Here is a 14,981-nt window from a genome sequence, read left to right on the forward strand (position 1 = left end):
ATACAATGCAGTAGGCTATATATCATTTTATCATGAATCTTTTTTTTCAAGTCTTGACGTGAATGTGCAAATTTGGTGCACTTTAGGCTACATTCACTGATAGTTATCTAAAATGTGCAATCCAGTTAGCACAAGTGGTGTTAGTATCTCCCTCCTATCGATGGCTGACAGGTTAGATTGGAAGCTGTTTCCCTATTTGATTGAAAGTTAAGAGGTAAAGAGCCACTGTGTCTACGAGTTTGTTTACCTTTACCCAAGGTCCATGACAGGACAGGGTCCTCGGCCTTATCGCGTGTGGCATTGTTCAGCGGCTTTGTCGACGGAACAATAATGACCTTTTGGGTTGATAGCATTACGATTGTGGAACCATTTAAATCGTTGGGCTTATGCCAGGTCATATGTCAATATAGAGATATCTTTAGCAACAATTTATATGGTCTAACAATATAAAACGAATATTTGAAAAACATGAAAATGCTATTTTACACTGCAATCAGTGAGGAAAAGTTAGCTTTTTTTCCCTTTTCGTTTTCAGGGTAAAGAAAACATAACTTAATTCGTTAAGTGGAAAAAATACAGCAGTAGCGTGTTGATTGCAATTGTCGTTAATTGGATGAGCAATTAGTCCTACCTCATTACAAATAGGCTATTTGAAGAAGCCCAATCTCAATTTGTGGCGAGTATAGATTTAGGCTATTAATTGTCAACGTCAACTCAAGTCATACTCAAATTCGTAAGCTAAATTCAGGCTCAAGGATGAAAACCCTATAATGGCTTCATAAAGAGATCAACGAACTATATGCTTCTAATAGAGATGAAGCAACGTTATAGCCTATTTGTTTTGGACCATTTATCCCCTGCATAGAGCAACCCTAAACATTTATTATCAATTTGGCCGTATAATAATAATAATAATAAAACTATAATTGTATTATAAGACAAATAATACAATTATAATGCAATTTATAATACCACGTATAATACAATTAGTATTCCCATTAGGCCTTGACTGTTGATATTGTTGTTTTTAATCGTTTTAATCGTTTGTGTTATTTGTTGTAGATGTACTTGTAGGTCTAATACAAGTCTAAATATAATATGATTGTGTTGCAGAGAGAGGATGGCGTGATCTCACAGCACAATAAAATATTAAATCAAGGTTTATTGTCATGTACAAAAATACCATGTCTTGAACAAAGTCCGTTAGAGCAATATTATCAACTTAGTTAAATAAGCTAAACAAAACGAAATAGTTAAACAAGAAATTATAGTAGACCAATACACATAGTTAGAATAAAACACCTATAGTCTAATATAAACGTGTTAAACAGTATATGCCTACACTTGGATTTGCCTATTGGCCTATTCGTTGATGTTTTCAACAAGTAACCTTGCAGCTGCATAGCCAAACCTAAACAAAAACCTAAACGAAAAAAACTTGATGAGAGTTGGGCGGTTGTTTTGGAATAGTTTCTCACCACGCTCTTATCCCCGGTAAAGTTGCCTGAAAGTGTCCTTGTTGGAATGGCCCCTCTACATTTTCCATGAGGTTCATGTCAACTATATGGTTGTTGGACATTTGCGTGGCACTTGGTATGGATGGCATACTCGGATAACTGCAACCATGTGAGTTATTACCATATCCATATAAGGTGTTGTAAGAGCCAATTGTCACGTTGTATGGCGCTAAATGAGGTCCTCCCATGCACGGTTTGCCATCTCGAACCAACACGGGCACTGCCACCCTTCGTGGTAGAGGCGGGTATCCAGCCAATTCCAGAGACTTGTCTTGTCTTTGCCGCTTGCACTTGTACCTCCTGTTTTGAAACCAGATTTTGACTTGAGTAGAAGTCAGCTTTAGAATATTGGCGAGGTGGTCCCTCTCTGGTGCAGAAAGGTACCTCTGCTGTTTGAAGCGCCGTTCCAGCTCAAAAACCTGCGTTTGGGAAAATAGCACGCGTGGTTTTCTGCGCAATCTTTGCTTTGGCTTGCCTGAATAGGTATTGTCATTTTTCCCATCACAACCCATCGAATCGTCAAGAAGCATACCTGCAATAATTAGAAATAGCAATGTTAGACACATTCCTTCATTGGAAAACTGTCCTGTGAAAAACTTCCCACTGGGCACAGACGTCAGTTCACCTTCTAGTTCAGATTTACATTTGGTGGAGTGGTCAACTAACGTGAAATTAACAAACATATTCACCATGTCATTGGATTTAGGTTAAAAGTTGGGTAAAAAAATTTGGAAATTACCTTACATTGATGACTTCTTGCAAATCCAATCAGTTTTCCACGTTGATTCAACGTCATCCCATTGTTTTTTTGGGGTTGAAATGACGTGGAAACAACGTTGATTCACCCAGTTTTTGCACAGTGGGTTAGGCCTACTTCAATTGAAATTGCTGCGTCACATGCACTCCGTAGGATTAACTTCATTACGCATTATGCATATCAGCAATGTCACAATATGAAGCTCACACGGAGATGAATTTAAATGTGGTGAGAAGGTCAATTCATTACCCTTTACTAGCCTTTATTTTCTCCTATAGGTAGGCCTCGTCATTGCCATTAACTTATATTTGGAAAACATTTTTAAAATAGGAGGTTTAGCTTGCTTATATATATTTTTTAATCATTTTGTGCATGCCTATTAAAATGGCATTCAGCAGTAGAAACAATAGCAAAGCATCGTACCCGCACCTGTTTGGTTAACAAGCTGCGGGATGAGGCTGTAGAAATGTAACCATTCTCAACTTCATAGACAGAGCTATGGATGTAAGGACTGACAATCCATGAAATACACATTACAGTTTTAACAATGTTTTGAGGCTATATGGTGTTTGCTTACATTTACTTTGTTTAGATACATTGGAGTAAAACAAGCTTATATTTTTGGTTCTGATAGGGTACGACAGTTGAACCAAACTCATGAGGCACCAATATGTTATATTCTTCAATAATCAATGGGTACATATCATTAATTTATAAGTACAAAAATGAATGTAGCAACTGCTCATTGCCCCTTTAAAAATGGTGATAATATTGTTAATGAAAATAGATTTTGTTGGGGCATGAGGCTGTCATGCAGCATCAAGAGGCAGGATTGGGGCCAATTCCATAAAGCTTAATTCAGGGTGTACTTCAGTTTGTTTTAAAATGATTAATTATTATTTTTTAAACATTTTAATTCAGTTCTTGAATTGACAGAGCCCAATCGAATATTTTTTCTCTCTCAAATATCTGTCATTGGATGTCAGCGCTGCGTGTTTTAACGACATCGTTTTAATTTACCTGGGTCCCCATTTGTCTCCTCCTCAGCCGCTGAACTACAACTGCCCCTCAGGATGTCAATGTCCTCCGAACTCAGGGTGCATTTCATCTGTGTTGCCCCCGAGAAGCACGATTTATCCTGACTGTCAAGTAAGTCGAGGCTCCGAAGTGCACTGTGCATGCGCTGCAGAGACATCTGTGCGTCTTGATCTGGATAGAAGAATCCTTGGTGGGGGTGATGTTGCTGCTCCATCTTTAGAATATCCTTTACCGAGAATGGCGTTGAAGTCACTGGACTGGGAAGCATCACTAGTTTATACAGAGGATTATTTTAAAGACAGACAAATGTGTAACTGCACAGTTTCAGCGTGGTCAAGTGAAATCAATCATACAACAGATATTAGCGATGCTCTCCAAATGTTCTTCAATAGGGATGTAATAATTCCTTAGATCTAGGTGAGTTGATAAGCACTGTCTGAAAGTCAACCTGGTCTCACTATCGTGTGTCGTATCATCAGGGCATACCTTTCAGCACTCCAAGAAACCGTCTCCAAACTGCCAATAGCCAAGTGTGTGATGCGCCTGTCTCATGCACTTTAACCACTCCTTTATCTCATCTTACACGGTGACACGAGACATCTCACTTTATCTGGGTAAGGATGGACAGAATGGGGGTGGGTTGCGAGGATGGGAAGTTATTAGACCTACATTTTCTCCTAGCTATTGAGGATGATGATGATAACGAAGAAGAACGTTTGGCTGTTGGACAGTCTTAGATAAAATGGTTCTGGATAGAATCAAAAAGGGTTATATTGCTTTCTTCATATATGGCACCCCTAAAGGTTCTATATATAACCCTTTTGTAGGGTTCTTTGATCAGAACCCTAGGGATTCTTCACTGAACCAACATTGGTTCCATATCCGGTTCTATATGCAATGTCGGCTCTATATAGAACCTATAAGGCTTCCGCATGCTTCGGATCGGCTGGTGTCTCGGCTAGGCGAACCGAACGAGTGTGGTTGCATACTCCCTTAAAAGACCTTCGCTAGAAAAATTAGAAAAAGTGGCAATAGTAGACTACTGTTTGTCCCATCTTAAGACACCATAGCCAGTATGCACTCCCTCAAAATAGTCAGAATTAATCTAAGATAACTCAAGAAATCTGTCATTGATTTTGATGCTTTTGCCAAGGAGATGCGTAATTTTACATCAAACAGTTTGGTGCAGTATTTTTTAAGCGAAAAAACAGGAATTGTCTATTGTTGAATGACAACAAACTCTTTATTGAATAACCTCTACTGTTGACCAATAACCGACGAAGGGCGTAGACTTAAGCTCCAGAACTTCTGCTTGCCTTGAGAAAACATTTATTGGTCAGGATCAGCTGAGAAAACCCTTGCCGAAGACCACATCGAACAAAAACGTCACAAAATGGCGTCATAATATATGCATTAACTGACCCGAACTGTTTCGGATGGGAAGCATGCTGAATGAAGCCTTTAGGGGTACCATATATGAAGCAAGACAAGCATATAACAATTGTTTTCTAATAGTGTATGATATAGACATCATAACTGAGATTATTGCAGAGGAGTTTAGGCTGATTGCGTTTTAAGAGGATTTTAGGATTTGAAGCAGATGTGCTTCTAATAGCAGCCGCAGCAAACTAAATTCAACTCGCAGCTGCGATAACTATCCATAACCTGATGGACTGCATGATGCCAAACCAGTCGTTCTCTATTCATGAGCTTCTGTTGAGACAGGGTAGGTTACTCAATTGTTGTTCAGGTCTTCATGGTTGAGTGATCTTGCCCGGCAAGGTGGGTGTCGCTCAGGTTTACACTGATGCTGACTTCCAACGACCTATTAGTATGCTTAGGCCACAACAAACAGTAACATTACACCTAATGTTGTGGAAGTGGAGAGGCCGCGGCGCCAGCCTGCAATGCTTGGCTAATGCTGAGACGCGCCGGAAGAGAAAAGAGAGACCAGGGTTTACCATTAATGAGCTCTTCCACTGCCCCAACGTAATAGACAGGTTAGGGTCTCAATTCAATTTCCATCTCATCTAATGCAGGGAAGGGGAAAGTACATAATAAAGACATTCACATATTTTACCCGAATTCGTGAATGGGATATAAATTAGTTGACCCCAACGTCCAGAAGCTTTGCAATGCCTCCTACAATTTTCCTAAATTAGGAAGAGCTTGCACATATGAGATCTTATGATTTTAAACCAAACTTTCCGTTTAAGTCCAACAAGAGGAATTCAAATATGGTACCAGCAGTAGCAAAGATGCATAGCCAACAGCTGCACATGTTTCTTTCATTTATTTATCAGTCATGAAAATCGAAATCGTCAGTAATAAAATCGAAAAGCTTACAGTATATTCAGACTAAATAATTACTTATAATTTGTGCATACTTTCCCCCAATCCATACCCAATCTATTTCTCCACAATTTATCAAACGTAATAAATTGTTCCATGTAGTCCTTCCTGACCTTTATCAAAACAAGTTGGAAATGACTAGTACAAATAATCGAAAATACTACTTCATATGTTATGTGTATGTATAGGCTTACTGTTTTAACCACTCATGATGACTGCTGGGGCGGCACGTAGTCTAATGGTTAGAGCGCTGGGCCAGTAACTGAAAGGTTGCTAGATCGAATCCCCGAGCTGACAAGGTAAAAATCTGTCGTTGTGCACCTGAACAAGGCAGTTAACCCTCTGTTCCTAGGCCGTCATTGTAAATCCATTTTTTTTTCTTAACTGACTTGCCTAGTTAAATACAGGTTAAATAAATAAGAACACGATTTTATTAATACAATATAGAATTCGACCCAAGTCAATTTAGTGAAATATATTTGACCAATGCTTTTTTGTTAGTCAATATTTTTAGACAATTTGGTGTCAGAAAATATTAATTTAACTGTTTTAAATCAGATTTATTGACCAGCTGCACCAGTTTATCAAAACTCTCAATTCCTGTTTACTTGCAGGATTGTCTCCTCGTTTCACGCGTCAGTGTCTTTTCTAAGAGGAATATAAACCTGTCAATGTATGTTTGAAATAAATGTCTGCGTGATCGAAGCAACGTGTGTTTTAAGGGAACTTTAAAAATTCACCTGTCATTCACTCAGATTTTAGGATAATTTTTCTGTAACAAGAATACAATATGAAAAAGTATAACCAACTTTATTATGAGGCACAGGGCTGGGGCATTATTGTGATGACACATTTTCGGGGGTGGATCATTTTAAATTAATGATATATACCCATTGATTCTTGTAGAAGATAACTTATAAATGCTGCATGAGCTTAGTTCTACTATCATACCCCATCAGAACCCAAAATATAAGCCTGTTTTACTCCATTGTTTATAAACAATGTAATTGTAACCAAACACATGTTAAAAGTATTATTTTGATATGATGGTCTGTCAGTCCTTGCATCCATAGCTCAGTCTATGAGTTTGAGAGTGGTACATTTCTCCAACCCCATCCCTCCCTCATCTGCTTACCAAACACAGTGGTGGGGTGTTCGCTTTGTTATTGTTTGAACTGTAGACTGTCCTTTTAAATTTAAAATAGCTGAATTCAAAATGAGGCATTCATAAATCAAATAACAGAATCCCCTTTTCTATTTAACCAATACCATTAGGTAAAAAGGTTTGTTTGACAAAAGTTGTTTATTTGGATCATTTTGGCACATTTCACATAATACACTGTAACTAGTCACAAGCAAGCAAAAACTTCAAAGCTCCTATACTGCAATTCATGTAGCAACTCTATAGGCATACATTTCAGCTGGGAATTGTTTGGAATGTTTGAGAGGCAGACAGTAGGCTACCTTGGGGATTTCAAGGTGTCCAGTTTGATGACTAAATTACTTAATGACACCCCACCTGTGTTCTGTGAACGCTTGGAGCTGATTAGCCTACAGAAGGCAGTGCTCTCTGAGTCTCTGCAGCTCCTCTTCTCTTACAGCACAGCCTTCCCTCTTAATCCCATCAATTGTCCCATCACTGTAACATAAGAAGCCAGTTAAGTAACGTTTACCACAAAATACCCTAATTAATCATACTCCAAAATAGGGAGATGATAGCAGCTGAAAGGAGAGCTCGACTCATCATCCATTGACTTAAGCAGAATCCCCTCTCTCATGACCAATTTGTCACCAAAGATCTTCATCAAAATGGTATGTGAGATTCACATCCATGATGAGAGTGAGAAGAATTACTATTGGCACAGCTTACAGTAGGGCTTCTGACGTGTACTATGACAGGCTGTGACTCTCAGACTGATAGTTTAGGGCTGGTTAGTCTGGGTGTGCTGGATGGACCTCTGCTCTGTGAGATGGTGCAAAGGTCCACTTTTGGTGTGGAGGTGGAAATTATTAATTTGCCAGTAGCAGACCAAGCTATACTCTTCTTGCTCCTCACTGGTGTTATGTTACATACAACGCTTGTGTTCCCCCCATATTTTCTCAGGTTGAGTCTTGTACTGGAGGCAGGAATTAGCGATTTCCACTAGATGGGCCAGCTGCAAAGTTGTCTATATTGTAAAAATACATGCATTTTGTTTTGCTTTTTGGTCTTAATGTTATGGTTAGGGTTAGGCATTAGGGTTAGCAGTGTGGTTAAGGTTAGGGTTAAGGTTAGGGTTAAGGATAGGGTTAGGTTTAAAATCAGATTGTATGACTCTGTGGCTGTGTGAGCTAGTGACCACTCTGCAGAGCTGCCTCCAGAACAAGAATCATGATGAAAACGCTAACCTGCATTATTTTCACAACTTCTTCATAAAGAAGTTAGAAGGTTTGGATTAGATTCATTTGTTGGAATATGTATAAATGGTATATCTTTAGTGTGGGTGTCTCACAGACCGCTTTGAGACTTCCCTGGAGAGGAATCTCATTGTAGCATTGGGAGATGGGGGAGGGGACAGAGGATACAGGGATCTGCTTCTCGTCAAGGAAACAGCCACTCTTCTCCATTGCTGCTAGGCAGAGGTCTCAACAGGCGCCAGCCCCAAACCTCCTTTAGTGCTGTCACTCACCATGGATCCCTTTCCCTTGTAGGGTTCCTCCTGCACTCAGTGCACTGTATATATACCACACGCTCTGCACCTGAGATGCATCTGTCACTGGCCCCCTATACTGGCAGCCAGCCCTTATGGAGATTTATATCTGTATCTGGTCTGCAAACATAGGCTGCATTCACACAGGCAGTCCAATTCTGATATTCTTTTCACTAGTTGGTATTTTGACCAATCAGATCATCTCTGAAAAAGATCTGATGTGGTTGGTCAAAATACCAATTAGCGGAAAAAATATCAGAATTGGGCTGCATGTGTAAACGCAGCCATAGAAGCTTAAATGGGTGCAATTTATATGGCCATGCTTCTCTGTGCTCCAAAATCAAATCTTCTCAATGTGTCTCAATGGTACTTCTTTTGATATTGATGTGTTAAGAATGTTGTGTTCATTTGATTAACCTCCATACTAACTTTATGAAACATATCTTTATGGTACATCAATTACGAGGTAGTTATTGAGAATGTACATGGTGAAATGATAATTACACGTTAATAACCCAATAGTAGCACCACATGGCACCATTTGGTACCAGGTAGTTACCAGCTGTGGAGATTTATTTGAAGTATAACAGAAAGTATTTGTTATCAAACCATTTCCTTTTAGACACTAATGGAAAAAGTTGGATACATTATTAATTGTGCAACCACTAGATGTCTCTGCAAGACTGGCCTAATATGAACTATGTCTCCAAATTCTCTTGAGAGTACAGCAGTCCTGTACCTACAGGTAACTGCCAAAATAAAGGAAACACTTGAGTAAATGAGGGATACAAAGTGAGGGATACAGGTGTGGTTCCTGAGTTAATTAAGCAATTAACATCCCATCATGCTTAGAGTCATGCAGTGTGTATAAAAATGTTCAGTTGCCCATTATTTTGGCTACCATGGCTAGAAGAAGAGATCTCAGTGACTTTGAAAGTGGCGACTCAAAGGAGCATAGTGGGTTTAAAATTGTGTGTGTGTGTGCGTGCGTGCGTGCGTGCGTGCGTGCGTGCGTGCGTGTGTGTGTGTGTGTGTGTGTGTGTGTGTGTGTGCGTGTGTGCGTGCGTGCGTGCGTGCGTGTGTGTGTGTGTGTGTGTGTGTGTTTCGGTCACCAGATCTCAACCCAATTGAACACTTATGGGAGATTATTGAGTGGCGCCTGAGACAGCGTTTTCCACCACCAGCAACAAAACACCATATGATGGAATTTCTCGTGGAAGAATGGTGTCTCATCTCTCCAATTGAGTTACAGACACCAGTATAATCTATGCAGAGGAGCATTGAATCTGTTCTGGAAGCTGGTGGTGGCCCATCGGCCTATTAAGACACTTTATGTTGGTGCTTCCTTTATCTTGGCAGTTAGCTGCATGTCTTTTTGATTTAGCTTGACTGATGTGCAGAGTGGGCACAATTTGCAATTTGGGACTTCAACATGATTCGATAGTTAATTGTGTACAGGCAAGCTAAATCAAGCACACCTTAAAATTTCTTAGGGCTAGGTGTCCCGCTAGGAGGACAACTTCCGGTGAAACTGGAGGGCGAGCAATTCAAATAAACAATCATAAATATTATGGATTTTAAACATTTATGTACTAATAAGTGTCTTATATCGTCTGAAAGCTTAAATTCTTGTTAATCTAACGGCACTGTCCAATTTACAGTAGCTATTACAGCGAAAACATGCCATGCGATTGTTTGAGGACGGCGCCCCACATCAAAATATTTTCCCACCGGCACAGGTTTCATACATTCACATATAACGATTAAATATTCACTTACTTTTTGAAAATCTTCCTCTGATTTGTCATTGAAAGGGTCCCAGCTATAACATGTAGTGTCGTTTTGTTAGATCAAATCCTTCTTTATATCCCAAAAAGTCAGTTTAGTTGGCGCCATCGATTTGAGTAATCCACTCGTTCAACTTGCAGAGAAAGGAATCCGAAAATCTACCCCTAAACTTTATTTCAACAAGTCATAATACGTTTCTATTTACTCCTCAGATACCCTAAAATGTAATCAAACTATAATATTTATTTCGGAAAGAAGTATGTTCAATAGGAAACCAATTTTAGCAGGTGCATAATGTCTTCATGGCGCATGCAAAAACGAATTTCCAAGACTTAGTCCCTCTACTAAAACTGATATTTCTTATTAGTTTTTGAAGTTACAATCCTGAAACCTTGAACAACAACTGCTGACACCCTGTGGAAGCCATAGGAATTGCATCCAGCAAGATAATTTTCAACGTGACCTTTCCCTTGCATTTCTACTAGGATGGTCTCTCTCTCAAAAAAATTCTGGGTTGGTTTTTCTTTGGATTTTATCCAACCATATCTATTGTGTTATATTCTCCTACATTATTTTAACATTTCTACAAACTTCAAAGTGTTTTCTTTCCAATGGTACCAATTATATGCATATCCTGGCTTTAGGGCCTGAGCTATAGGCAGTTTACTTTGGGCACGTCATTCAGACAGGAAGTGGAGAAAAAAGGGGCCTAGCCCTAAGAAGTTTTTAAGTATTTGGTAGTATTTGATATCAGAAAATACTTAAAGTAAGCACAAAAGTGATTTTCCATAACTGCATGTACCAGAGGAGGCTGGTGAAAGGAGCTATAGGAGAGCGGGCTCAATGTAATGGCTGGAATGGATGTAATGGAACAGAGTCAAACATGTGGTTTCCATATGTTTGATGTGCTTGATACCTTTCCATGTATTCCATTCAAGCCATTACAATGAGCCCGTGCTCTTATAGCTCCTCCCACCACCCTCCTCTAGCATGTACTTATACTAGCCCCTTTTACAGTATGTTATTCCACTGGTAGTGCCCTGGTACAAGGTCTCAAGCAAGGCTTGGAAAACATCCCCATCTGGTGGTAGTGGTGAGACATCTGGCAGGTTCTAAAGTTTTGTGTGAATGTAGACCTAAAAGACCTGATCTTTCCCAACTGATCTTTCCCAACTTAAATCAACTGGATATTGTAGTTACTAAGCCAGCTGATTTTGATAAGGGCTACGTCTGAATATAACCTTGGGAATGCTGATAGTAATGTAGATGGATCCATGGTAACAGACAGTGTTAGTTCACTCCATTGTTGTTAACCAAGGTAGGTTGTGCTTTACTGAAACCCAGAATATTCAAGAGCCAGCTGGTGTGTTAAAGGTACAGAGAGGGTACAAAAATAGGCTATTGTTAATATATTGTATTGAAAACTTGAGTTAATTTTCAAACTAAAAGGTATATGGGTGAAATCGTTTGATAGATTAGCATGTGCAATATGTATTGTAATAAGAATTACTATATTGTGCAGATCATGAAGACAGTGAAATTACACTTCAATGTTTGAAGGGAAACTGATTGGAATTTATCGATGTGTTCGATTACATCGTCATCCTCATTCCTTTGAGAGAGAGGCAAAGGGCACAATTCATTCAAACCCTTTATATATACAGTGCCTTGCAAAAGTATTCACCCCCTTGGCATTTTTCCTATTTTGTTGCATTACGTGGTTGAATTAATTAGGATCCAAGTTTGTTGTATGGCATATATGATTACTTAACTATAGCACACTGTCCCCCATCCGCTTTTTCTTCATCTATCTTTAGTTAAATTCAATCTCATTCTCGTCCCTGGGTATTTCCCCAGTCAAATGAAGGGATTGTGGAGAGATTGCCTGTTGGATATAATCCTCCACTGCTCTTCTCAGTCACACTCCATTTCACTGCACATCTGATTTGTCACGCTGCCGATGAATATGTCAAGTTTTATGGGAAGAGAAAGACATAATGAATATCTAACGCAGAGGGAGAAGCAGGATCTGCTTACCGCATTGATAATAGTGCAACGATCTTATCACATTGTTGACAGACGGTGTACAGATTTTTTGGAGGCATGGTGGCCAGCCTAATGATGTTAATGAAGAGTAATTACATGTAGTTCTTCCAAGATAGATTATATTTAATCTGCCACATTTCATAACATCAAATCCGTGAGAATAAATTGGAGGGGTTGCAAGAGGGTTGAGCTAGATGATCTGTGACCTTCATCCATCATCTGTTTAAAGGCATGGTACAATAGGCCTCTAAGAAGACTTGCTTTTCTGTTTATGGCTTTATCAAGCAGGTGCAGAATGCCCACTCATCTCACATGTTGAGTAAGGTGTGCAGAGCACCTCTAGACAAAATACATGTGCTTTATGTCCACTATGTATTTTCTCCAGTGAAGAGAATGCCCCCCTGTGGCCAGATGCAACCCCACTAGTAAATCTCTGCTTTGATTGTCTCCTCGCAAACGCATGTCGTGTTATCATAAAGGACTAATAGAGAAGTAAATTTTTGTTCCAGGGAGTGGTCCTGCCCTGCACTTGGATTCCTTTAATGATATTAAAAGGCCCAATGCAGTCAAAAACTAGATTTTCCTGAGTTTTATATCATATTGTAGAATAGCTGATGTAACTAACACTGTAAAAATGTGAAAAAATGTTCTGATAGTTGCTTGTTGAAAATACAATCTACACAGTACCTTCTAATCAGCAGGTTTGCATGGGTGGTAGTTTCGGCTTTCAATGGTGACATCACCATGTGGTACATTGGTTAATAGACCAATAACAAAGAGAGTTCCAAATCTCTCTGCCAATAATAGCTCAAACACACCGGTAGGATTGTCAAACTTTTGCCTGCACCTCTGAACAGAGTGTCGGAGGTCCATCTCTTTTCTGTTCACACAGCAAAGACCTTGAAATCATCAGCCACTCAGCCTTGTTCAAATTCTCCAAACCAGAAGTTTGCAGTTAGAGTGCAGTATATCTGCAGATCAACTGCAGTACACTGCAGTTATTCTGCAATTACTGCATTCAAAATACCACAGTCGACGGCATTTACTACACTTTTACTGCCGTTTCAAAACGGCAATATTTTTTTTGTAAGGGCAGTTGCGTTGTTTGGCAATGCATGTATGTCTGTGTTGCTTTATGGTATAGTCAATGCTATCTAGCTGCGCAAATTTTTAAATTGAACCTCTTAAGGATAATTTAGTGTTGTGTGTATCGTGCTGCACTTGCCACCCCATTTGTGTCATATGAAGTGTGCGTGACTGCTTTGCTCAGTTAGCAAGCTAACAAAAAAATCATTCTTCATGCACAAAACTCTGTAGCTAGACGTGAAAGATGTAGACTTGCTCTAGAAAAAAACATGTATCGCTTTTGTTAGAACAATTCTGATAAAAGGGTGTGGATTAGACTGTAAAAAGTGTCACTATTTTTTCCTTTTTCTTGTCACTTCTGTCGGCTCCCCCATGTGGAGATGAATGCTCTCTGATTGGCTCAAAGTCAAGTTGTTGGCCACCGAGGAGCATTGCGATTCTACAAGTAGAAACGTCAGGTTCATTGGTACCAGGTCGGTACGCAGCAGGTGAGTCTTTTGCTCTAGCAATAGAAGAAACGGCCTCCTACTCTGAAAAGTACCTACCGGCAGTCTGTATCGGCAGTCAGATTCACCTAGCAAAATTCTTGCTTGAGAAATATTTTTTTCCTAAAAGCAATTTTTTGTCCATTTTAATGGAAATCTATTACAGTAAGGTACTTAATTGTTGCCCAGAATTGTTTTCATATTGATATAAACATGGCTGAATTGGGTCTTTACATCTATACTTGTAGTAAAAGAGGCTAGTGCACTGCACTGTGCAAGAGAATGGGCTGATGACTTCCATGTGAGTGCCTCTTTAAAAGCAGAACATGTTGGAATCACTCTGTGCAGAGAAGCTGCATCACCTATCCCTGGGACTGGAGTGCTGCTGATGAGAAAGCCCTACAGGACTCTTCCAAATTGGCATGAAATTATATCTGTCTCTGACTGAGATAGCGGTCATGCAGCCACTTGCGTACCGCTCTCTCTTTTCCTGGGGCACTCCAATGGTACAGGCACTTTGCAGTTTCAGCTCGTTTGTGCTCAAGTTTAAGAAAGTTCATTTTCATAAGGACATGCTCTATTTGTCCTTGTTTCCTACTTCATGGGTCCTAGCAGATTTGTCACAGCCAGAAAACACTGAGGAGATATGGCTTGCTTGTGTAATATTCTATGGTATTGGTAGCAAGCTTCCCTATTCTGAATCAGACTGGAGATCAATATTGGCCATTGTGATATGCACATCTACTCTCAAGTGATGGAACTGCTTGTAATATCATCAGACAAATAACAACTCATTACAGTACAATTATTTATAGATATTCACTTGCTAATAATTGCACTTCTTTTTCAGATTTGAAGTTTAGATGTACAGTATGTGTTAGCAGAACAAAGTTTACATGTTAGTAAAATGAACGCAGTCAACACATTTGATACCATATGCCAGATATGATAATAGTTTATTTCTAATCAGCAAAGACACACAGATGATACATTTGTATCTTTCATAAGTTTCAGCACAGAGAAAAACCCCATACATATCTACAGTATGGGTATATATGTAGATGAGTATGTATTAAAGTGCAAGTGATTTACAAGGATCAATCATGCTTAACATACAGTAGCTAATGTATTAGGAACTTCAGCAAGCAATCTCCTCAAATATCTTACTGATTAATTTCATCTACGAATTTGAAAGTAAAGTAACTGTCACTACAATTAAGAT

General features: G+C 39.3%; 1 protein-coding gene across 1 annotated transcript; it reads right to left on the bottom strand.

The window, feature by feature from the left end:
* Positions 1-1,474: 1,474 nt before the first annotated feature.
* On the bottom strand, positions 1,475-3,580 carry nkx2.7 (NK2 transcription factor related 7). Its single transcript, XM_039012937.1, has 2 exons — positions 3,295-3,580; positions 1,475-2,049 (listed from the first exon to the last, which is right to left on the bottom strand). Exons 1-2 carry the CDS (start codon positions 3,578-3,580, stop codon positions 1,475-1,477), a joined length of 861 nt encoding a protein of 286 aa, XP_038868865.1.
* Positions 3,581-14,981: the final 11,401 nt, after the last annotated feature.

This window comes from Salvelinus namaycush, chromosome 18 (genome assembly GCF_016432855.1).
Source record: "Salvelinus namaycush isolate Seneca chromosome 18, SaNama_1.0, whole genome shotgun sequence".
NCBI lineage: Eukaryota > Metazoa > Chordata > Actinopteri > Salmoniformes > Salmonidae > Salvelinus > Salvelinus namaycush.

Coding starts and splice junctions, on each gene's coding strand:
- nkx2.7 (XM_039012937.1), bottom strand. CDS start 3,580: ATGCTTCCCAGTCCAGTGACTTCAACGCCATTCTCGGTAAAGGATATT. Junction 2,050..3,294: donor GGAGACAAATGGGGACCCAG/GTAAATTAAAAC, acceptor TAATTATTGCAG/GTATGCTTCTTGACGATTCG.